Source organism: Cyphomyrmex costatus, unplaced genomic scaffold, assembly GCF_001594065.2.
Source record: "Cyphomyrmex costatus isolate MS0001 unplaced genomic scaffold, Ccosl1.0 scaffold69, whole genome shotgun sequence".
Lineage (NCBI taxonomy): Eukaryota > Metazoa > Arthropoda > Insecta > Hymenoptera > Formicidae > Cyphomyrmex > Cyphomyrmex costatus.
The window spans coordinates 1,333,071-1,356,869 of record NW_017280255.1 but is presented as its reverse complement, the minus strand read 5'-3'; the positions used below and the strand labels follow the sequence as shown (position 1 = coordinate 1,356,869).

Sequence of the window (23,799 nt, the reverse complement as noted above, 5' to 3'; positions counted from 1 at the left end):
TGATCGTCAGATAGCACAAAAGAAAAACAGTACTTACTACCAAATAATTGCCTGATTTATAATATATAGTTTAATATATTTTCTAGTAAGTATACATATACAATAATACATATTACACGAACAGTCTGATTGTTTGCTTTAAATATAATTTGCATTTTAATGATTAAATATTTTGACATTTAAATTCAAATACATATAATATCTCAAAAATATAATATCTCATTAAGACTTCACGAGAAAAAAGCATTATCTTAAAATATTATACAAATGATTGTAAAAGATGTTAATGTTGTACATTCTTAATGCACTGTATGCTAAGAATAAAATAACTTTATTAAAATAGTATTTACATTTATTATGTTAAATATTGTACGTAATTATATAAAATAGTATTATACTAAGATTATCAATTTTTTTTTATAAATAAATGCAATAATTTAAATTTACTTATTAATATTACCAGAAGAGTGAAGCTTGCTTCAAAATTTCAGAAGCTTCATCTTGATATTGTCCATTTTTGAGATACGGAGGTGTTAGTTCACGGTATGCGAGGCAGACGCGTCTCGATGTGACGTCCTGTCGAAGGACAGCATGCTCCCATTTGTATCTATCAAATAAAAGCCATGTATATAATAATAACAATATACTTTTGTCTAGTTGGATATTGTACCTTGCTGGGCCATATAAAACCATGAGTGATCTAGCGGGCATTGGCAAACGTACTACCATGTTATCAATATCCAAAGATTGTGTATCACCACATATGTCTTTCTCTAGGATGGAATCATAACTTGAAACGAAGTCTAAATTGTATCGCGTTAGCGAATCACGATAAGGAGTCATAGTTAAAACAGAATCACCGAGAACGTTTACAGTTATTATACGTTCTCCCCAAATCCAGCAATCATCTACATGGGGATCTATAGAGGCACCACGTTCAGGATTATATTCAAGCGTACACTGTTCGACAGTTTTAAAACCATATAACAATGGTATTTCTTCAAATTTCCTTTGTACAATTTGCGTTGTTTTGGGAAAACCATTAAATGATCCTAATTGCAATTTTCGTTTTTTGAAGTTACACTTTGGTCCAAAATTCTATAAAATTGTTGTAATTTAAAATATGTAAAGATATATATATATTCGTGTGTGTTTAAATGCTTCAAAGATATTATACCTGTTTTCTTCTACCACTTTGTGAAGGTTGCCAAGGAAGATCATCAAGAGCTTTCATGAGCTCTTTGGCTTCATCTTCCTTTAAGAAATCTAGCTGGGACATACATATACTAATATATATATATATATTATTAATTAATTATAAAATATATTATAAATACCAGTAATCACATTATAATTATACCTTGATATAAACACCAGGATAATCAATCAAGTTTCCATCATGATTAGGATGTTTTTTGTATTCGTCTATATCCCATCCAGGTGATAATTTATTACAGTGTGGACAATAAACATAACTTTTGTTTTTCTGTAAGAGAGATTGCATATAGATAAATCTTAAATTAAAAAATAAGGTAGTAAATGTTTCATAAAATTTGTATATAGTTTACGAATTTCTATAAAACATTTTTTTCTTTATTTCGACCTACGTTATAAGAATTTATGTTCTTTGAGATGTAGAAGGCTAACACACAATAAAACAAGGACTAAAATGTGTATGTCTCATCTTTTCATGAAAGTAACTGTAAACTGATTTTACTAGTATTTTAGCCAGCTAGGAGCAAATTCAAGACTAATACAACAGGAGATACTAGAAAGGCAGCACAATTGATGAAATTTTCAGATATATAAATTTCTTTTTAGAAAAGATAATTTTTACGTGAGAGGTAATAAGTAAGAAAATATTAGTTTTATAGATTGAATATTCAAATTTTTCAAGGATATTCTTGTCGGGTAATTTTAAATCATAAAACTTTTTAAATTTTCTGTTTACTATATTAAGAATTACTTTGTTTTTTGAGAGTTGTATATTTTTTAATTTTAAATTAAAATACACACAAAGCTTTAATTAAATATCTTTTGTAATGAAGATTGTAATAAAGATTTGACAAAGCAAGCGATCACAAAATAGAAATAGCATCATATTTTGAGCGCTAATTAGATTATTTCTAATTAATATATCAATATCATATAAACATAAGTCACATCAATTGAAAAATATATGTATTGATAAAATTATCAGGGGGAGTCCCCGAAATTCATGTATTTTATCGTGATTGCGTTGCTGTCTTCAATTTTCGGAAAAATAAATTTTACAATTAATCGCGGGAAATTCCGATGTTACGCGTATCGACGCGTATCATTGATAGGTTAGGATACTCCATTTATTCTACCTGTAACTCGTTCTTTAGATCCGGTTTTGAAAATTCGTATTCAGTCTCGCAAATCAAGCAAGAACGTATCCCTTTGCAACCACATGATCGAACGGTCTCCATTGCGTTCTCTTTCCTTTTCAAGAAACACACAGAAACGCAAAAGGCAGAACCGCAATGACAAAAGCGCATGTAAACGCATGCGAACTGCGAACCGGGCAAAAATCAATAATTCTTGAAAGCATGACATCGCTTCGATATCGATAAGTATATCGATTCTAAAAAAGAATATTTTATTCCTCACTCAAGAAATCGCTTTTAATTATAATATTAATTATAGTTTTTAATTTCTAAGGTAGAGGAAGGGAGAGACTAATCTATATAATAAAGATTGTATCATGATATAAATATATATATATCATGGATTGTATTAATATGATTATTGATATCTTTACTGGAATTAAAAAATACGAAGAACCGAATAATTATGATTATTCAGTTGATTCTTATTATCACTTCGCCATAGGTCACAACCCGAGATTCTTGTTGATTTATTTATATATTCTAATCTTTCAATGTTGTTCTCATACAGTTGCATATCTTTTGCACTGGGAGGATGTCGATGAGAATCTGCTTCGTACTTTTGCTGGCACTCTCTGCTAGTTTTGCTAGTAAGTATCTTTTTAAATTCGTAATCTACCGTTGTTTATCACTTTATAAAAACTTTTGTTCATAAAATTATATTTACGCGAAATGAATTTTTAAATCTTTTTCTAAATTAATTATTTTCTATTTTCTCACGAATAGAAAAGTAAAATAATTTTATTGACATCTGAAAAAATCGAATTATTTTTTTCCTTCTTTAGCAAAAAAGCATGTGCCTTTAATATTATAATTAAAATGATTAAATAATTAATTGAGATTATTTTTCATTGAATGTTTTAGCAACGGTCAAGTGTCCGAATATTATTAAAAGGAGTCAATGGAGCAGTGTCCTTCCTGGAGAAGTGAATTATTTAATAGTACCGATACCTTACGTGATAATACATCACACAGTCAGCGGCGAATGTGATACGCGAAGGAGTTGTACAACTGTCGTCGATAATATTCGCAGTTATCACATGGACACAAATGGTTGGGATAACATCGGCTATTCGTAAGCTATACATCAGTTATGAAAATTTTTCGAGTTACTAAGATCCGAATTATAATAAATAAATGAAAACAAATAGTCTTTATCATATATTTTTTTGGATGCCAATAACTTGTCAATTTAGGCGAAACTATCTTAATATAAAAAATAATATTCGTAATATATATATTTAAATGTATGTTATAATTTATTTTAAATATTTGTAGCCTATTTGGTTGCAATATAAATTCATTAGGTATATTATATTAAAATATAAGTAAACACATTTTGTTGTTGCTTCATAAAATACCATTTATTTTATACTTACTGTATGTATGCTATTTGGATATTTAATGACAAAGAGATATGCAAAAGATACTTGAATTATTTGATAATTATTGTTTTTGTTTTTAAAGTTTCTTGATTGGCGGCGATGGAAATGTATACGAGGGATGCGGATGGACACACGAAGGAGCACATACATACGGATATAATAAAAAATCTGTCGGTATAGCTTTCATTGGGAATTTTGAGCGTAAGTGTTAATCGCGATAAATAAAGACACGCATGAAACGTGTCTATCACTACTTTTTCATCAGCGAGATTTATATCGGTATATTTTGCTATTGCAAAGTGCTCTATCTGACGATATTTTTTTCAGGAAAGGAAGCTAATCAGACAATGGTAGATATTGCACATCAATTAATCAAATGTGGAATATCCCAAGGTATCCTTCGAAACAATGTACGCGTGCTTGGTGGACGACAGGTGGGTCAGACAGCTAGTCCTGGAAATTATCTTTACACGCAAATTCAAGATTGGCCTGAATGGAGTAGCGATCCTTAGACAAGTGTTTCGGAAGTGGATGCTCTTGATCAAATCGAGGTGCCCAAGTTTCATAACGAAAACAAAATATTTTTAATTGTTTAATTTGTAAATTGATCAGAATTTCAGCCTCTTTAAACAAGATTTGTAAGGTAATTTCGTTATTCTCGCCGAAGGCCTGATTACCGTTTACATTAATTCGTGTCTCGTTCGATAGGATTATGTAAAGCAAGCTGAAGCTTTCTATCGCTGTTTTGTCGCAACTCATTAGCAAAATTAACAAAAAGTATGACAAATGTAAGACCGTAAGAAATATACGTCAATATTCGAGGTAATAGTTTGTGTTTTATTATATTACCTTTCTAGCGAGAAGTCCAGCTCCTGATCTAATATAAAAAGAAAGTTCTTAACATACGTTTTTTAACGCATTAACATTTCAGAAGAACGCATGTAGACGGCGCGGAAATAAATCGTGGAGATTGTGACGAATTTAGGAGATGGAACGGTATGACGTCGCAACGTATATCAATACTATTCAAGTTTCATTCTTTTTTTTTTCGATTATTAGGAGATCACGTAATTACTAATATACAAATGATACATTATCACCGAGAGTTCTCTTACACAGAATAAATATATTGCGCATATTTTAGCGGGTTTTTCAAGAATGACGCAATCGAGCCGTGCTTAAGTTTTTTTCTTTTTAATCATAGTTATTATTATCGTTAATATCCATATAATTATCAATAACTACAGTAAAACACAAAACAAAAAAGGATATAGTGATATCTGTACATTCTCCTTAAATGATTAACGTAAACATTTTTGTATACCTTGTAGCCTACAAATAGGAAGAAACTAAATCATAATATTCACAGATATTTTACAAGATAGATGAGGCTCGCCGACCTGCGCACGCATCGCGTAACAACGATGCAGGAAAACTTTTAATCCTGCACCTGCACACTACATAACTGACTGCTGAAAAAAGAGCGAAGAGGAAAACACAGCGCTTTCGTGAAAATAAACGAAACGTCACGCGACACGTGCGCACGTTCGTGCCTTATGTACTTATTCATAGCTATAATATATACGTGTTTCTTGTTTTTTATCACCTGCTCGCTCAATTATACCTCTACACTGTACATATCCACAACGCACTTTTACACTGTACATGCACACGCTCCGCGAGTATCCGCGCTGCCTTAAAGTAATTGTAAACCGCAGGGATGGACGGAACAATAATTACGATGCTATTCATCGCCATAAAATTAACGGATTCATCGAATCAGTCTAATCATCTTTCTAAAATTAACAGCAGAATGATGAGATAAGTAAATAAAAAAAAAACGATCGTGTTTTTTGCTCTAACGTTGCAGTTATATCCATAATTTTCACAAACAGTACTATTGTATGCATTGGAGCTATAAATATTTAGATAATGCAACATCAAATTATTCGAAATAATTAATCATTATTCTTAAAATCCAGATTTGTATTATCTAGATCTCAATATTCGAAGAAAATTATCGTTTCAAAACTGTTCTCAAATAAAAAAAAAATTTGAGTAATCGAATAATTTGATAAATTGATTATCTAAAATTAAAGAGTATCGAATCGTATTTATAACTTCGCACCATTTTCTAATAAAAAGTTAAAAAAAAAGATTAAATTTTTTTTAAAATTAATTTCGCTAAAGAAAAATGAAATGTTTTAAATAAAAGTACTCATAATTTGTAAAGTGTCCTCACAATTTAGAATTAGAACGAATGTGTATTTCGTCCATCCCTGATACTTTTGCATGAAGATTACTCTCTAGAGGCATGCGCCCTATGCGCAGCAGCATAATATCGTAAATAGATATAAGTTTCTTAATTTACTTAAAATGTTTTTTGACGGCTTGGTGTGATATAGTGTAATCTCTGGTCTATACACATAAGCGCATTTATTATCTTAGACACGAATGCTAAAGAGTCTATGAGTCGTCATACGACGGAATCGAGGGATGGGGTGTAAAGATAGATGTACACTGCACGTGCAAACGAACAATAAAACGAACGAACAACGACCGTGAATCGAACACGTTAACGTTCCACTCGCATTCGCTACTCATTCGTTGTTCGTTCTGCTCAGGTATATCTACCTCTTGTAGGATGGAAGTGTGTATGGGGCATCAGTGGTCAATGAGATCGGTCATACTATTTCTCTCAGTATGACAAATAAGCCCCATTCGTCCTTAAATGTGCAGAGTGGTATGCCCTAGCTAGCCTGCTGTAATAACGTTAATAATAATTAATAGCAGCGGTAATAGTAGTGATAGAATAGTAGTAGTAGTAGTAAGTAGTAATAGTGGTAATAGTATAGTGGTAATAATAGTAATAGCAGAATGGTATAATATAGTACTTGTAATAATAATAATAATAATAATAATAATAATAATATAATAATAATGATAATAACAGTAATAAGAATGGGTAATGATCAGTATTACCAGAGTCATTTATTGAAATAAATTAAACGTAAAATATATGATCTCATAAATCAGAAAATCGATTCATCGTTTAATTAATTTCATTCGTTATGTACCCTTTTCCCTCCCAATTTTCCGTTTCTTTCTGTACGTGTATATATGTATTTATGTATATACGAGTGTGTATTGGAACATGCGTGTGTTATACCGACACTGGCAACACTGGAAACACTGGTGATAATAGTAATCATAATAATCATAATGATAAAGAATAAGTAGTAACGTTAAAAATCTTTTTATAAGACGTATGATGCGTGCTAAGAGAATATGCTAAGAGTAATAATAATAATTCACAAATTCGCATCCTGCTTCGAGTAATTATGATACATACGCAAATGGATAGATCTACAAATAGATCGGAAATCCTACTCGGGTAGCCCAACTTTACTCGTTTCTCTGTGCTAGATGTCTAACATTGTAATTTACATTCTAACGACACGACCGACGGCGGCAGCAGCAACGGGCAGCAGCAAACTATCAGTTACAGTAATATAGTACATAATTATTTATATAGAGCAGTATTATACAAAAACACATCACATACCGCGCGGACCATTAGTCGGGCATCCCCTTATATGTTTTTACTTTTTGTCACCTTCCTCTTTCTCCTTTATACGCAATTATATTATCGTTAAATACTTAAAATCACAGTAGTTATGCCCTCGGTGGCTTGCTTATATAATGTACACAATTTATCATTAATGCCTAGACCTCACTTAAAATAACTCATGTGTAATAGTGACGAGTGTACGTTAAGGTTTTTCCTATTCGTTATTATGCTTCGCAGTCCACTTGTCCATCTAGAGCAACGAATTATTACTGTTCCCTCTACGGGAAGGACGAGCGTAAGTAAGCGGGCGTCGCGTGACGAATCGAAGGTCTTGTCTTGAGGGCTGGGGTTGTGCCTGACTCGCTTGTCAGAAAGACCAAGAGTGACGTCGGTCGATCCCACAAACTTTGTCAATGATTGACACGAGTCACAAGCTGTTCGAAGGATAAAAGGAGAGAAAAAGGACAAGAGAAACGAGCTTGCCCGCGCGAAATTCATCGAAGAGAGGCACGCACGATGATAACCAGGTGCTAACCTCGCTTCACTGCACAACCTCGTGCCTCGTTTTTTAGGCCTACGATCTAAAGATCGGCTTACCGCCGGGTTCCGTTTGATTGTCACTGATACAACTCCTAACAAGGAGCTCTTCCTCTTGAATGCATCTCTCTGTTTGTTGCACAACTATGTGTGTTAGACGGACACTCCAGGCTTCATACCACGTGCGAAGCGTCCTGCGGTGCGCGAAGGCAAGAGATGTAGTCAGATTATAATCCAGTAGGTTGCTGATTGGCCTCAAACCGTGGCGATGACAATTAGTAAGTGAGCAATTTTTGCGACTCGGTGATGTAGGTCCGGTGCGATTCTTGCCAAAGTTTCGTGTGCGAAATCACAAGATGGAAATATGTGAACTACATACGCCGCCTAAAATAAAATAATTTATAACATTAAATTTTAATCGCGCACCGTTATTAAAATCGAGCAGATAATTAAAAAACAAAACGAGAGAAGATAACGTTAGAAAACAGAATAACTGATATAGTAAAACTATTAAACTTGAATGTCGTGATAATAAAATTTTTATCACGCGAAATATATATCTATATATATACATGTGTGACAATTTTATCATACCTGTTGTGACCCAGGTGCAGCAATGTTTACAATTCCAGCAGCTTGTTTTTGTTGAAGATACATAATGAATCCTGCTTGAAGATTTTTGCTTTGTTGCAGTACATCTACTTCATCACGGCCGCAAGGTAGTGCCAACAGCATGCAATGTTCATCTTCAGTCTGAAGAACATCAAATGACACATTATATAAAAAATAGTTTATCTTTAAAATTTTTATTTATGTAACACACACACACACACGCACACGCACACACACACACACACACACACAGATGTCACCTTGTAGTATTTAAAAAAAAATCTATTTATACAAAATGTTAAAATACAAATTATTTTTAAATACAAATAAATTAGGATTTATAACATTAGATAATTCTAGTACCAAGAGATTATGACACATACCTGCATCTTTCTTGCTACGCCTTCGACTTGAGTTTGTTCCAATCTCATTCTCTGCGCTATTCTCAACGGCGGTGTAGAGCCATCGCTGTTACATGGAAGACTGTCTCTGGCTACTCTGGGATTGCCAAAGACAAAGTGCATCTGTACCGCTGCTTGATCGTTCTTGAGAGCTAATAAACCTTGCCACATAACAGGATGACGTTGGAGTAGCATCTGAAATGAATCCGCTTGCGGTGGCACCTGAGACGCGTAAAGCGGTGGTGTGGCGACCTGATGTTTCCTACATCTATCCGGCGTAGGAGCTCTACCCATTTCAGGTGGAGCTTCGCTGCCAGCCACAGGATATTGAGAACGCAAATGAGCGGGTGGTGGTTCGTATCCGTAACCCGCTCTAGCGCTAGCCGGTGCGCCAGATAACGATGGATTACTTCCCGTGTATTGCGATGGAGGCGGTGGTAACGGTCTCATTCCCCCGTATAAATGAGCAATTTGCGGACTGTCGGTAGTACGATCCTGAGGCGTTCTCGTGCCTCGTCTCAGTTCTAAAGGAGGACTGTGACTATCCTCTATACCAGGCTCGAGTTTCGGATCTAAAGGTACGTGTGGAGATCTTGTTCCTGGAATGTGATAGGTTAGGCGAGGAGCCGTTAATGCTTCCTGTTGCGCGCGGAGGTATTGATACTGGAACATTTGAGAATGCAAGTAGTGGTCACGAACTACTAATCCTCCGTAATGGTTGACAACTTCACTCTGTAATAGAATTGTTTCCATAATTATTTAAATCAAAATGTTTTCACACCAATTTACTTAATAAATACGCAACAAAATTTCTTAAAACTTCGTGCAATCTATCAAAATAATCAATAAAAGGAAGCTTTGCTCTTAATTTTCACGTAAATCGCACAAGTGTTTTATTAAAAGAATATTAGAAAGTAAGTACCTGTGAAGTATTAGCATGATGATGGGCAGGTGGAGGCAATGGAGGGCTCTGGGAACGATGCGGGGGGACAAGACCATACTGACCCCCTGGTGGAGTAGCACCCGTACTTCCATGCTAACCGAAACCAAACAGAGTTAGTTTAACGCCGCTTTAACGTATTCTGGATTAACCTTATTATTTTCATCTCGAGTGCAAGATTTTTAAACACACGCGTGAATAAAATTGACAAAGAAAATTAAAATACAATACTTACCAGTGGAGGCTCGTACGTCGGCATCGGTACACTACGACTTTGCGGACTCGCAGTCGGCACCATAATACAACCAGACATTTGCACTTCCACCTTTTGCGGTTCCATTGGTCCAGTGGTCTGAAATGAGTTTCCAAATATTAATCAAGGTTGAGAGATTTAAAACTTTTAGCCTACATTTTTTTCAAATCTCTCAAGTATTTTTTCTCGACTTAAAAAAGCTTACGTACAGGAGCTTTCGGTCCTGGTGGTCGGACACTGTTCACAACAGTTGAGATTTGAGGATTGACGAGATGCGGTTGCGTAGGTGAACTCGCTACTGTTCCAATTGGTGGAACCACAGCCTGTAACAAGTGTGTTTTCGGATTGAGCGGATGGGGCTGTCCATTGATACCCTTTAGAGCAGTAGGTTGCGGTTGATGGATTCTTGATGGTGTCGGAGTACTAACGTTTACACTGGTAGGATGTATATTCATTGGCAGTTTTTGTGGCATGTTCACTATCGTCGATGTTTGTTGTTTAGCAGCTTGAAGAAGGTGTTGCTTGGGATTAGGCGGTGCTCCAGTATTGTTAAGTACAGGAGACATTGGTTGACCTTGCTTTCCATTCGTTGGAGTTAGTGGTGCCTGTTTCGCACGTGGACTCAAACTAGGCGACACGACTCTGCTGGGTGGTATTTGCAAATTGAGACCCTGTACTGCTTGCGCGGGTGGCTTGACGATGTTTTGTACTATTGTTTGATTAGGTAGACTCGGAGCTACGGGTTTCGTGATAACTTGTTGTTGAGCCGATGTTACTAATTTGCTAGCGTTCAATACATGCGCCTTGAGACTTGTAGGTTTTGTTTGCAAAGACGAGGTGGATATTGGCTGCGCCGTCGTAGTTGGTGCGGTCGTCGCAGTCACGGTAGTTACGATGGTCGTGACTGTTGTCGAAGATTGTGCAACAGTAATGGAGGTGACTTGTACAGCCGGCGATTGCGGTTTCGTAATTACACTAGTTTGCGGTTGGATTTGTTGTTGGGTTGGTGTCGGCTGACAAGATGCGTGTTCTATAACAGCTTCTTTCTTCGACTCTGCTGGTACTAAGACAGAACCCTCGGAAATAAGTTTCGTTCGTGGAGTTTCGTTTGTCGGAGTTGCGCCAGGTAATACACCGCTTCGAGGTTCACCATGTGTTCTATTGATAGTTTGCGCCTGACCAGACGTAGACACTGGAATGTATTGGCCCTCCTCAGATTCTCTCATCGGTATTAGCATTCCTGTAACTGGATCGATCAATGTCATCGGTTCGTGTGATACCGTCTTCAGCGGTGCTGGTGTAACAGTTTGAATCGGTTCCTCTGCTTTTGGACTTTCCGGTTGAATCAGTTTCGGTTCTTCTTTGATTGGAGTCTCCTGCGACGTCGCTGTTACTTCCTTCACCTTCTCCTCTCCACTGTCGTCATTATTTTCCGATGTTCGCCTCGCTGCTTTACGACTTCCCCTTGGTGATTTGCGAAGTTCTGTCAGCGGTACGATAGACTGCTGAGCTGTATTACGCGGAACATTGTTATGCCTAGTGCTTCGCCTAGTAGCATGCACATTTCCAGCATTACCGCTAATTAATCCTTTATTCGTGGGTGATCCGCGGACAACATCCTCGATGACATCGTCAACCGTGTTGCGGCTGCCGTCTCTTTCCGCTAATCTTCTAGATTTCCTCGTGTTGGCGGCTGGAGAAATGAACTCCTCCGGCGGCACCTCCTTGACCGCGGCCACGGGTGTCGCCGACTGCACATTCGGTCCAGTTACGTTCGGCCCGGGAGATTTAATGGTGAGAATAAGTCGTGGACGACCGGCATTGTCCTCTTCACTGTCATCGTGGAATTCATAAACGTCAGCTGGTAACTTATTCTTTTCAACGTGATGTTTGCTACCTCTGGAACTTCTACCACCTCGCCGATGAGAGACGGTGCTTGCGTTTCTGCCACCTCGCCTGGTAGTGACCCCGCCGCGACTACCGCGTCTACTCTTTGTTCTGCCGCGACGACTCCTCGTACATTCGTTTTCACATGTTTCCACACTCTCGTCTTGATCGTCAGCTGAGACGAAGTTCTTTTTATTCTCACCCTCTGTCGACTCAGCATCAAACCAATCCGACTCGTGCTTGCTGGTGTCATGCGAATCGCTATTTATACTTTCGTTGCCCTGTTGCACTTCGTCATCACCATCGTTTCCTTCACCATCGCATAGAGCGTCAACTTTCTTTATGACGCTTTCAATATTCACTTCCTTCGCGGACCAGTAATCGCTATCTTCCTTGCTATCGATTGGATCTTCCTTGGAGTCAATAGCAAGAGGATCCGTGCTCGGTTCTTTCAATGGATCCTCTCCTGGCTCTTCGTCTAATTCTACTTCATCAGCTTCCTTCACAGCCTCCTCGTCTTTAATTTCACTTGTAGGTTCCAATTTTATAGGCGTTTCCATTTCAAGTTTTGGAACAATCGTATCAACAGATTCGACTTTAGGAATGGATGGTGCAATCTCCGTGTTAATTACTTCTTGTTTTTCCTGTTTTATATCTTCTTCTTTTATACATGGTGGATTTAAAGGTGTCTCAGATTCAGTTACGTTATACGTAACTGAAGTTTCTTCCATCGTTTCTTCCTGCTCGACATCGGCAGGTTCCTTCTTTATCTCATCAATTAGCTGTGTAGATTGTACAGGAGGTGTAAGTTGCATTGGTTGGGGAGTTTGACTAATTTGCGCCTCAGCATCCAACTCCAATTGTTGTCCTTGGATTATACGTGGTTCTAAACATTCCGGCGTGGTTTGCTCGCTTATCGATGGAGTTGATATAGAAGATACAGTGGATGGTACCACTCTGGTTATGATCGTCTGTGACACTGTCACAGATACCAAAGGTATGTGAGACTTGACTACTTGACTTTGAGAAACAGGTGACTGCCTTTGACAAACAACGGGTGTTTGCGGAATGACGCATTTGTCACTGAGTACCGATGATGTTGTATTCGGCGTTACTTGTTGAGCAACTATAGGTACCACTGTTTTTATCAATGGTTGATTTGAAGAAGGGACTGCTTGTGGACCTAAAGAGTGCACAGATTTGTGAAGTAGATGAGATTGACCATGAGCCACGATCACAGGACTTGGCGTAGAAGAACGAGGTACATGCGTAGTTAGAAGTTGAAGATTCGACACCTCCTGTTTTTGTCTTGGTGATAATAAATTGTTGTCTGTTGTAATAGATACGGAGATTTGCTTCTGCGTTCTAGGTGACATCGTGTAACTGTCCGTGATGTAAGGTTTGCCAAATACTGGGCTGGATGTGCTAGCGTTGATTTCTATCTTCGCCGTTTCAGGTATATACGTAGGTGGTTGATTTGGTGAAGGAACCTTAGGAGAAGTGGACGCTTTGTTAGTTGGTTCTGGTATAATGGCGGGTGATAATTTCGGTTCGTCTAGTCTCTGAGGTTCATTCGGATTTACGGGAAGTAGTGTCTCAATGACAGATTTGCCAGAAGCATCGCGCGAGCTCTTGACCTGTATGCCAGATGCCAATGGTGGTACCGGCATGTAAGGCCGTGGTGGGATGTTTACGGTCAACGGCGGTAAACCGCCACGTGGATAGCCAGGTGAGGGTGCCACCATTCCAGAGGCATGCTGTATTACAGGTTGTTGAGTAGCTGCAGTCGAATAAATTTGCTGCACTGGTGTTTCCGGTCTATGGGCAGGAATAGGCACGCATACTGCAATTTTAGTAGGTGGCGGTGACGATTTTCTTTTCCCCACATTGGGTACGTGTGGATTTAACGTAGGATTTCGTGACCATTGTCCGTTAGGCGAAAGCGGCTGAGAAACGCGCGGTGGTGGTTGCGATGGTACCAAAGGAGGCATTCTTGATGGGACTAACGGTGGCAATGGTGTCGTGTTGGAAGAGGATGAAACTGTCGTGACGTTTGGCATTTTGGGAGAAGCTTGTCGCATCGGTACCATTTGAGATTGTGGAGATACAGGGAGCCTTTGGTAGAGAGGTTGCACTGTGATCGGCGATGGTCGGGAATTTGGAACGGAGAGTGGTTTTGATACGTCACTGATCGGTACGCTGCAAGGAACTAACATAGGCTGTTTATACTGAGGTGGTGGCGGTGACACGGATGTTCTTTGCACTGTTCTCTCTGGACTGGTGATGTCAACATCTAATTCGTCAGTTTTTAATTGATAGGATTTCACAGGTTCTCGTGCCTTATTGTGTTCGTTCAAACTCCAAGAATGAGCAATTACGGAAGCCGGTGGACTCTGTGGTTTCGTAACTGCGGGTGGTAATCGTACTTCGATCGACTTCTCGGGCGTAGTCAAAATGGGCGTCATAGGTAATGTCTTCGTTGGAGACTTGTAGAACGATGGTATATCGGGTGTCTTTGGCGGCTGCGTGAGATCAACTGTCTCATAATTCGGATCTTCCTCCGTGTCCGTGTCGATTTGAAGATCATGCTCGCTCTGTGGAGTATCTGGTTTCAAGTCCGCATCGCCCTCTCCCGTTGAGGCGTTCAGACTCTCAACCGCTTGCTGCATCTCTTCAACGTCCTCTTGAGGCGCTTCGGCTGATGTCCCAACAACTCCGTCGGCTTCCGTTTCTTCCTCTTCACCTTCATAAGAGAAGTCCTCCGTCGAAGCACCAAACGTTTCTTCGAGCAACGCGGCAACGGCGTCCTCCGTTTCTTCTTGCGATATTGCCACTCGTGGTTTGTCCTCGTTTTGAGCTGGTGGTGTTGTTGACACAGGTACTTCCGGTTCCTCTCTACCGCTTCGTGATTGACAACTGCTGTCTCTTTCATCTGGTTCTGAGATACTTTTCACAGCATTTTCATGAATTGTTTCGTCTATTTCTATTCCAAAGCCGGGTATAAGCTTGTCTTTCTTCTTTTCCGACTTGGGAGTCTGTATGTTACTAGTCACGACTGGTGAAGTGATCGATGGTACAGTCGATACATTGGTAGTCACCTTAGGTATAGGACTTAATAATGCTTCTCTAGACGCGGATAAATTAGGTGATACTGTCTTAGATACTAGTGGACTGCTCGCTCTCGGTGGACTAGGTTCGGCACCTAAATAAGGTAATTCACCGCTTTTTTCGTGATGATGGTGGTGATGATGATGGTGGTGATGGTAATCCTTTCGACTACGTTCTTCTTTCGACTTTTTCCGTTTCTTCTTCTTTTCCTTGATTTTTTCCGGCACTGTCGAAGGTGTGGACGGCTCGACGCTATCATTATCATCAGTAAATCGAAATACATCATGATCATTGGATTCGGTCGTGCACGCGGGGGCGGTCTTCGGAGAGCTCGGTATACGCAAGAGTTTCGCTTCAATTTCTCGCCCGGCTTCAGCTAAATCGACACTGTTCTCATCTTCTGGCTGATGACGCCGTTTCTTTTCTGTTTTACGTCTCACTCTATCCATGTCGAGTGAGCTACGACCACCGTCGCTGTCCGAAGCGTAAGCGCTATTCTCCGACGTCATGTTACCAAATCTGTTAAAGAAGGTGTTAGGTGGAGCATCGTCAACGTCCGATAGAGGACCAAAGATATCCTCCATACGTTGAGAATCCCTCGCCTCTTGTCGGTTGAGCCTCTTTCGTCTTGCTTTAGCTTTATCTTCTCCGTTCCGATCACGTCTCTTCTCCTTTTTACTACGTTGTTTCTTATCGGCCCGCATTCTCTCCTCCGCGTTCTCCAACGTTGTTGTGACAATGGTCGTAGCAGCAGTGACAGTAGTTAATTCCGTGCCGTGATTCGGCCGGCAATCTACATTCGTAATGACATCGGCTTTATTCTTATGCTCTACGTTCGGTTCGACCTTCAAATTGTCTTCGCTTGAGATGCTATTCTTCTGACGTTTCTGTTTTTTCTTGTGTGATTTCTTTCGTGAATCTCTTTCGTGATTATTCACTACTATCGTGGGATGATTCGTACGGAAACCAATAGCGACTCGCTCGTCTTCGTCGGACGTACGAGGCTCCTCCTTAATATTCGTATGTACACTGTTAACGATAACATTTGACGCTTCTAACGGATTCTGCTTTTCCTCAGTATCGGCAAAACCGAGATCAACGTCGCTTTCGAGGAATCTCTCTGTCTTTACAGGCTTTCGGATCTTGTTGTTGAATGGTTCCTCCTCCTCGCTTGTATCTGAATGAATGCGAGATCGCGAGCCCTTCCTCGAGAGGGACTTGGTTCTCGTTGAGTCCGATTCGGAAGTAGCCTCGTCCTCAGTCAGAGCTTTGCTGCTCACTGAATCTCCGTCCCAAGATGTACACTGCTTCTTCTCCTCGCGTCTAGCACGACTTTGCTTCAGCTGCGAAAATTTATCCTTTAAACGTACTTGACGTTTCTCTTCTTCTAATTTTTGCATATTTTTCGTTGAACGGGCTTTTACTTTGTCATACATGCTAATATAAGCAGGCTCGTCATCGACAATATCGAAGATTGAATGTTTCTTAGGTTCGTCGCTGTCGGTATCCGTGGCTGATGGATTTCTCGCTACCTGTATTTCGTGAGTAGAGAGAGGACCATCATCCATATCGCTATGAGAATTTACTGTAGACTGTTGTTGTTGATGATGTTGCGCGTCTCTGTGATTTGTTCCAACAGAAGACTGTTCAGTCGATGGACTCGAGTCATTTCTTTTGGAAAGTTCCAACCTTGACAAAAATTCTTTATCGGATTCATGTGAGACTCTCGGGCTACGCTCTCTCGGCTCCTTTTCCGATCGATTTTTCTTGCTCCTTTGTTTTTCCTTATTTCCGCTGTCCCTCGAATTGTTTTCCCGTGTTGATTCGCTATGTGTTCCGTCCCTGCTATCTTGCGTTGCACTTTCCTTACTGTCACGACTCTCCCTGCTCTCTCGACTAGAACGATGCGAATCATTACGATGCTTGCGATCTTCGGATCTCCTGTTTTGCTTGGACCGGTCTTTGCTGTCTCGTCGATGATCTGAAAGTTTCACACGCTTAGCGTCTTCGTCTGTGGGACAATCTTGGGACGAACACCTACGCTTGATCGGTACCGGTGCCGGAGCAACTTGATTCTGAGATTGTGGAATAGAGGGATGTAAATGATTTTCAGTCGACTGCCGTCTGTTATCATCACGTTCTCTCTTGTCTTTGTCCTTTTCTTCGCGGTCTCTTCTCTTTTCGCGCTCGGTCTTCTCTTTCTCTCGCCTTTCTTGATCTTCACGTTCCCGTCGCTTTTCTCTTTCGTGTTTCTCCCTTTCAATTTTTTCGAGTCTCTCCCGTTCTTCTTTCTCGCGTTTCTCCTTTTCCATCTTTTCTCGTTCTTCCTTCTCTTTCCGACGTTCACGTTCTAATCTTTCTTTTTCTTCTCTCTCTCGTTTTCTTTCTCGTTCAAGACGTTCCTTCTCTTCTCTCCTTCTTTCTCGTTCTAATCTGTCTCGTTCTTCCTTTTCTCTTCTTTCTTGTTCTTCTCTTTCTTTTTTAAGACGCTCTTTTTCTTGCTTTTCACGCTCCAAACGAATTTCCCGTTCTTTCCTTTCGCGTTCTTCCCGGTCTCTCCTCTCACGCTCTTCGCGTTCTTTCCGTTCTTGTCGTTCTTTCTCCTCTCGTTCTCTCCTTTCACGTTCGATACGTTCTTTCTCTCGTCTTTCCTTTTCTTTAAATTCATTCTCTTCCCTTTCCTTTCTCTCACGTTCTCTTTCTTCCCGTTCTTTTCTATCTTTCTCCTGCCGTTCCTTGTCTTGTCTTTCTTTTTCTCTCCTTTCTTCGTCCTTTTCGCGTCTTTCACGTTCTTCCTTTTCTTTTTTCTCTTGTCGCTCACGCTCTTCCTTATCCCTTCGCTCCTGTCTATCACGATCTTCTTTGTCTCTCCTTTCTTTCTCCTCTCGTTCTTTCCTTTCATACCTTAGTTCTTTGTTTTCTTTAATATCTCTATTATGATTATCCGTGCTGCTGATATCGCTTACAACGTTTAAACTTTCATCCTTATCCTTGCGATTTCTTTCAACATCGGTTTCTTCTTTTCGTGATCTTCTTTGACAATCTTTTCCTTTATTATGTTTTGACTCTCTGCTATCCTTTCCGTCGCGGGAATCTCTGCTCTCTCGACTGCTACCGCTCGTTTCCTTCTTCAAACGAGAACGAGTCAAATCTGTGGAAGATGTGGATAATGACGATGAAGAGGAAGAATTGGATGAGGATGTTATGGAAGACGCTGGAGCTATCGAACTGGTAGTAATCATGGAAGATATTGTGCCTGTTACGGACATCGTTGTTGTTGCTGCTACCGTTGACGAGGTTGTCACAACAGGTACCGCTGGTGTTATTGTAGTCGAGAAGGCATCTGTTGACGCTGCAGTCACCGTAGGTGATGCGGTGGTCGCAGAGATGCTCAATCCTCGATGTGTCGAGGCTCCAAGAGTGTGAATACTACCTATGCTACTATTGCTGCTTAGAAGACTACTGGCTGACGCTAAACCACTACCGTTGCCACTACTGGCTGTCGTTCCACTAATAAGACCGATTGGTAGAGAAACCGGTGGTAATTCAGGACTAACTGTTTTGATAGAAGTACCAGGTGTAATCGGCGTCGCCGGCGTTGGATGTATACAGTTATGTTGCACTATCCGCGGATCTGTCTTCAACATCGACGGAGCCATCGAAGTTGTCGTCGAGGTCAAACTTGCGGATAATGACGTATTAATACCGATTTGACTAACCGAAATACCGCTGGTCGGCTGTACCGGCGGATGACTAGGAAACGGATACTGCAGACAAACTTTGCTAGTACAGCCACTAGTGGTAAGACCAGCGGTGCTCCCGATCATAGAACTAACGCCAATAACACCAGTAAATTCCCGCGGTTCGTACTTTTCACTGAAGTTCTCCAATCGCTTCGAGTCTTCATCGAACACACTTCTTTTCGCGAGAACTGATTTTACGATATCGGAAGGTTGCACCTCATGGAGATCCATATCGAGCAGTTTATGCCGAAATCGGAATCTTTCTGAAGCGCTCGCATCAAGTTTTGCTAGTGCATCACCGCCAGCAGCACTCAATGCTCTCGAACCAGACCACTTTTCGTACTTTTCATCCAGAGAGCGTATCCTCTCCTCCAGACTAGGAGACTGTGCTGTCTCGCTATCAGAACTGGTTGGACTCGAGCTGGTATGTCTGGGAGGCGGTGAAGCCGGCGGTTGTGGAGCGGCACGAGGACTGGGCGCAGTAGATAAGTTGGCACATGGCGGACTAGCAACTTTGGCGAGGCTGGCACTGCTCGATCGAGTGCTGCTGCCATTGTTGTTATTACTACTGCTTGTATTGTTGTTATTATTTAACATTTGAGCTGCAAACCTTGGTAAAGGCAGCGATAATGGACCTTCGTGACTTTTTTCTTTAAATCGTCTTGGTTCGCTGGGTACTAAATTTTCTGGTCGCTCATCAACAAGAGGAGTACCTGGTCGAGATCCATCATGATGTTCATGATGCCTGTAAAAAAATACGGTTATTTTTGTTTTGGTAATTTTCAACTGCTTTTTTCTATTTTATTCAAATATCAATATAACTCACCTGCTAGTGGTATCCCGACGACGTTTACAAGGTCCAGGACCCCTACCCTCGCAACTACCTCTCCTTGTGCTATGATGCATCACTACTTTGCTATCACTAACGCGCCTAAAGTCAATGCTTTTTCTACTAGAGTGCGAGGTAACGAGTATCGACGCGATTTCCGGCTCGTCATCTTCACAAAGTATTGTCGTCGACGAGCTATCAAGTTTAGCGCGTTTCTTCGGCACAAAACCAATCTCGTCGCCGCTACTAGGACACTCCTCGAGTTGTTCCAATAAATGAACGCGCTCCTTTTGGAGATGTCGAATGTCAGGTGGAGGTAATAACGGTGGCGGTGGTGCGGGTGGATCGACACTCGTAACGACGCTTTGCACTGTGTGACGCCGTGATGGTGGCGGGCAATCGTCGTCGTTGAGTTTACTGTCGCTGAGTACGCTGCTCTGATAATCGTCGTGACTTGCACCGCTGCCTTGACTAAACTCGTCGTAGTTACGAAACCGTCGCGACGTCGGTTCAGCGTAATCACCATCATAGTAAGAATCCTGATAGGATCGTCTATTACTTCGCGACATCGCCGTTGGGTGGGCTGGACTTGCACCAGGTGTACTGCCTCCAGAAGTTCGCGAGTAATTCGCCGTCCTTGATCGCGGAGGCGTGTCATAGCGTGTGAATCTGGTACTCGAACTCGACACCGCCACTGTCGAGTCGAAACTACTACGCTCCCGCCTAGAAGGAATCCTTCGAATCACGAATGCAATCGTTTTAAGTTCTTGATTATAACTTGTAAACTTATACATAAGCATGCGTCTATATTAATAAACTATCAGTTTTAATCCAACAGAATATCAAACAATCTAGAATAACTAAGAAAAGAAATTGTTTCAAATATAGATTGTCAAATATCAAATATGCACATTAAAAAAACTTGTTTTATCGATATAAAATATTTCATATTTTATCGAGGTATTTTTTTAACTATAATAAAATTGATTTATTGAATTAATGATAAAGAAAGTATACATACGTCACGTCAAATGAAGATGCTGGCGAAGGCCTCGAGTCCCAAGGCTTTTCACTAGCATTTCCTTGACGCTCAAGATGTTCGTAAAACGTTTCCTGGCATTCCCTCGAGGCAAAATCGACCTGCAAACGGCGACCACGAAGTGCAGCTCCCCGCATTTCTTTTACGGCAGCTTGAGCGCAACTTATTTGATCGAAAAAGACCAAAGCATGACCACGCTCACGATCTACCACTACCTGAGTTATCGGCCCAAATTGATGAAATTGCATGTTCAAGTATTTCTCGGACATACAATCTAAAAAAAAAAGAATATTTAATATATTTAATGCCATATTTTAATATATTTAATGCCACATTGTTGGTTATTATACCAAAATCTTTCTTTTTTAATATCTCATTTTTATAAATTTTAATGCTACTATTTGATGTAACTTTTAATAAAATGAAACTGACACCCCGTTCTATTGCATTTTGATAAATAACTGTGTTTTTGAAATTCTTACTATATATAGTACATGACTGAAGAGATGAAATGTAATAAATATAATAAAATACCTCCGATACCATCAACCCAAACGCAGGATGTGGGCATCGACTTCCCGAATCCAAGTTTAATTCGATTCGCACCTAAATGTTCACCATCCATTGACCTCATTGCTTTAACAACACTACCGATATCCGAATATTGACAAAAAGCATAACTTGACACGGCGCCTTGTTTTTTAATATCAATTTCCTGCAAACAAATATAACGGGATGTTATGTCTTAATGTTTATTAGGCTTAGATATTATTTTATTTGACTTTCTCAATTTGAAATTTTGTTCAGATGATTTTGTTTTTTATTAAATTTCTATACTGACATCATAAACGAATGTTTCAGTTTCAAAACAATTTCAACTCACTATTATTTCGCCAAATGGTTCAAAATGTTTCCTGAGCTCGGATGCAGTAACGTCCTTCTCGAGGTTACCAATAAACAATGTTCTTGTTGCTTTCGGATGATACTCATCGAGTTCCGCCTCGTACGGCCTAAACTCGTTATCCTCCACATCGTATCCTTGATAAGGGGCTACTTCAATTTTGCATCCGAAGAATAGCTTATCTTGCGAAACTTCGAGAGCTTTTTCCACGTCCTCGGGTTTCTTAAAACAGACTAGGGCATATCTGTCGCCGGCTGCACCGACGACCTTCACCCACGTCACCTTTCCGTGCTTCTTGTACTCGTGGAAAAGGCCATCCTTGAGAGAAGTATCGCTGCTACGTGCCGGCAGATTTCTAACGCAGATGGCTAACGGTCTGCGATCCTCTGTGACGGCTACGTTACTGGTGCGATGAGGAGAGCTACCGGGCGACGTGCTACCCCCGGAAGAGCTGCCGCCCGAGCTACCGCTTCGACTGCTGCTACTACTTCCGGAACGACTGCTACCGCTTGGCGAACTGCTCCCACTGCGTGATTTTCTTCGCTGTTTCTTGTGCTGTCGGAGAGCACCAGAGCTACCGCTACCACCACCTCCACTACCTCCTACAAAAGAAGAATGATTAAAATTAAATACGCAAAAATATAAGAAAGAAATATGTATTAGTTATTTTTCTTCATATTCTTTATACACCGGCATTGAGCGGTTTCTGACATTTCCTTGACATTCAATTCTCATTTTAATGGTTTAACACTCAAACGAGAAGCAAATGTAGAAATTACACGCGTGACTTTCTTGTGATCATGAAAAACTCTTCTACTGGATTAGAATGATTACCTTGTTCATCTTGGTAAGCGTCATTGGTGGCGGGCGAAGGTGGCGGCGGTGCACTGCCGTACCTCGAACTCGTCGGCTCGTATGCCGACCAGGACGACGGCGGCAGACTTCCACGATGTCGGTCTAAGTGGGGCGGGGGCGGCGGCCCAGAGACGTACGGGCCGGTCCTCGGATATAGCCGATCCCTCGCCCTGCTCGATGTCACGTGATAAGAACTCGTAGGTGGTGGACGGCTGCGGGATATGTAGCCGCCAGGGTCCCCCGTCGATGGATCCGTCGGATGACCGCCGACGCCGCCACCGCTGCTGCTGCCGACGCCGACGCCGACGACGCCGCTCCCGGTGCCAACCACTCGGTTGCTCCTCTCGCTACCGTAGAAGCTGCCATGGGAACCACGTGAGTCGAAATTCTCGCTTCCCCTGTCTCCTCGTTCCCCGCCGCCGCCGCCGCTAACACCGACCCCGGCACCGGTGCTCCCGCCACCGTTGCCGCCACCGGAAACGCCGCCTGTTCCACCGCCTCCGCCCCCGCTGCCACCGCCGGATCCATGATCCTCTGAACTTCTGAAAGACGAAAAAACTGTGCTTAGTCATCGTACAGGGGACGGCCGTTAGTACTCGGGTCAATGAGAAGTCGCCACGAAATACATTCGTCACTCTTCCTCTTCAGTATTGTTTTATTTATTTAACGAGTCATGCGATGAAAAAGTACTGTTATAAGTTGGATTTGTTTCAATTAGGAAAGAAAAATATACTTTTTTTTTCCACACAAGGAGTATTATCCTGCTAGAGCGAGTGCTGCCATCAGTTGTAATTGTTGCTTTCGGAATTGTGCGATAATTCACTTTGATGTAATAATCTTTTGTTATTTTCAATCTGGATCGTTTATCGTCGTCATCTCATCGTTTTGTTCGTTACTTAATCTTATTTGTCAATGAAAGAAAATTGACACGTAGCAAAGATTCTTGTCTTTAAAAAAATCACACTGGACCAAACTAGTTATATTTAACTCAGCATTCATCTGTAGTTGCTTTTTACGTGCAACATTACAAAAAATAGAATTTTCGTATTTGTTGTTTCATTCTTTTTATATTACACAGTTACTAAAGTACATTAGAATGTATCTTCAATTTTATATTTCATATGCATGATTAAACTTATTTGTTTCTTTTTTCAAAAATTAATGATTTATATACATATGATGAACTGATTGGCATATTACAATGACCATTCAGATGCAAAACTAGATGAATTTATATTAAAAAAATATTTGTAATTATAAAGCAAGTACATGTATAGACTTCGCTCAAAAATATGACATAAGTGATAAAAATATTAAAAAATGGAAA

General features: G+C 40.4%; 3 protein-coding genes across 6 annotated transcripts in view; 1 reads left to right on the top strand and 2 right to left on the bottom strand.

The window, feature by feature from the left end:
* Positions 1-418: 418 nt before the first annotated feature.
* On the bottom strand, positions 419-2,536 carry LOC108780283 (alpha-ketoglutarate-dependent dioxygenase alkB homolog 4). Of its 2 annotated transcripts, XM_018547932.1 has the most exons (5): positions 2,352-2,536; positions 1,361-1,486; positions 1,178-1,270; positions 671-1,098; positions 419-607 (listed from the first exon to the last, which is right to left on the bottom strand). In XM_018547932.1, the coding sequence occupies exons 1-5, from the start codon at positions 2,520-2,522 to the stop codon at positions 457-459; spliced, it is 969 nt and encodes a 322-aa protein (XP_018403434.1). In that variant the 5' UTR covers positions 2,523-2,536; the 3' UTR covers positions 419-456. The 2 variants fall into 2 exon arrangements, with proteins under 2 accessions (XP_018403434.1, XP_018403433.1); XM_018547931.1 differs by having other exon boundaries at positions 419-1,098.
* Positions 2,537-2,933: 397 nt separating this feature from the next.
* On the top strand, positions 2,934-5,696 carry PGRP-S3 (peptidoglycan recognition protein S3). Of its 2 annotated transcripts, XR_001940895.1 has the most exons (5): positions 2,934-3,001; positions 3,276-3,486; positions 3,879-3,997; positions 4,124-4,618; positions 4,728-5,696. XR_001940895.1 is itself a non-coding variant. In XM_018547881.1 (4 exons), exons 1-4 carry the CDS (start codon positions 2,947-2,949, stop codon positions 4,306-4,308), a joined length of 570 nt encoding a protein of 189 aa, XP_018403383.1. In that variant the 5' UTR covers positions 2,934-2,946; the 3' UTR covers positions 4,309-4,622. The 2 variants fall into 2 exon arrangements, 1 of the variants encoding a protein (XP_018403383.1); XM_018547881.1 differs by lacking the exon at positions 4,728-5,696 and having other exon boundaries at positions 4,124-4,622.
* An 842-nt stretch (positions 5,697-6,538) lies between these two features.
* LOC108780317 (protein split ends) overlaps positions 6,539-23,799 on the bottom strand; it is a 92,426-nt gene continuing 75,165 nt past the window's right edge. Inside the window, exons 3-14 of one of the 2 annotated variants that reach the window (XM_018547971.1) lie at positions 22,452-23,014; positions 21,600-22,219; positions 21,251-21,431; positions 20,699-20,990; positions 19,675-20,412; positions 10,320-19,593; positions 10,093-10,209; positions 9,840-9,953; positions 8,900-9,649; positions 8,499-8,657; positions 7,965-8,288; positions 6,539-6,558 (exon numbers count right to left, since the gene is read on the bottom strand). In XM_018547971.1, the coding sequence (XP_018403473.1) occupies positions 8,160-8,288; positions 8,499-8,657; positions 8,900-9,649; positions 9,840-9,953; positions 10,093-10,209; positions 10,320-19,593; positions 19,675-20,412; positions 20,699-20,990; positions 21,251-21,431; positions 21,600-22,219; positions 22,452-23,014 (12,937 nt within the window). In that variant the 3' untranslated portion in view covers positions 6,539-6,558; positions 7,965-8,159. The remainder of the gene's footprint in view (positions 6,559-7,964; positions 8,289-8,498; positions 8,658-8,899; positions 9,650-9,839; positions 9,954-10,092; positions 10,210-10,319; positions 19,594-19,674; positions 20,413-20,698; positions 20,991-21,250; positions 21,432-21,599; positions 22,220-22,451; positions 23,015-23,799) is intronic. The other variant, XM_018547972.1, reaches the window with a different exon arrangement.

Coding starts and splice junctions, on each gene's coding strand:
- LOC108780283 (XM_018547931.1), bottom strand. CDS start 2,522: ATGCGCTTTTGTCATTGCGGTTCTGCCTTTTGCGTTTCTGTGTGTTTC. Junction 1,271..1,360: donor ATCCTGGTGTTTATATCAAG/GTATAATTATAA, acceptor TGTATGTCCCAG/CTAGATTTCTTAAAGGAAGA. Junction 1,099..1,177: donor AAAGTGGTAGAAGAAAACAG/GTATAATATCTT, acceptor ACAATTTTATAG/AATTTTGGACCAAAGTGTAA.
- PGRP-S3 (XM_018547881.1), top strand. CDS start 2,947: ATGTCGATGAGAATCTGCTTCGTACTTTTGCTGGCACTCTCTGCTAGT. Junction 3,002..3,275: donor ACTCTCTGCTAGTTTTGCTA/GTAAGTATCTTT, acceptor TGAATGTTTTAG/CAACGGTCAAGTGTCCGAAT. Junction 3,998..4,123: donor TTTCATTGGGAATTTTGAGC/GTAAGTGTTAAT, acceptor TATTTTTTTCAG/GAAAGGAAGCTAATCAGACA.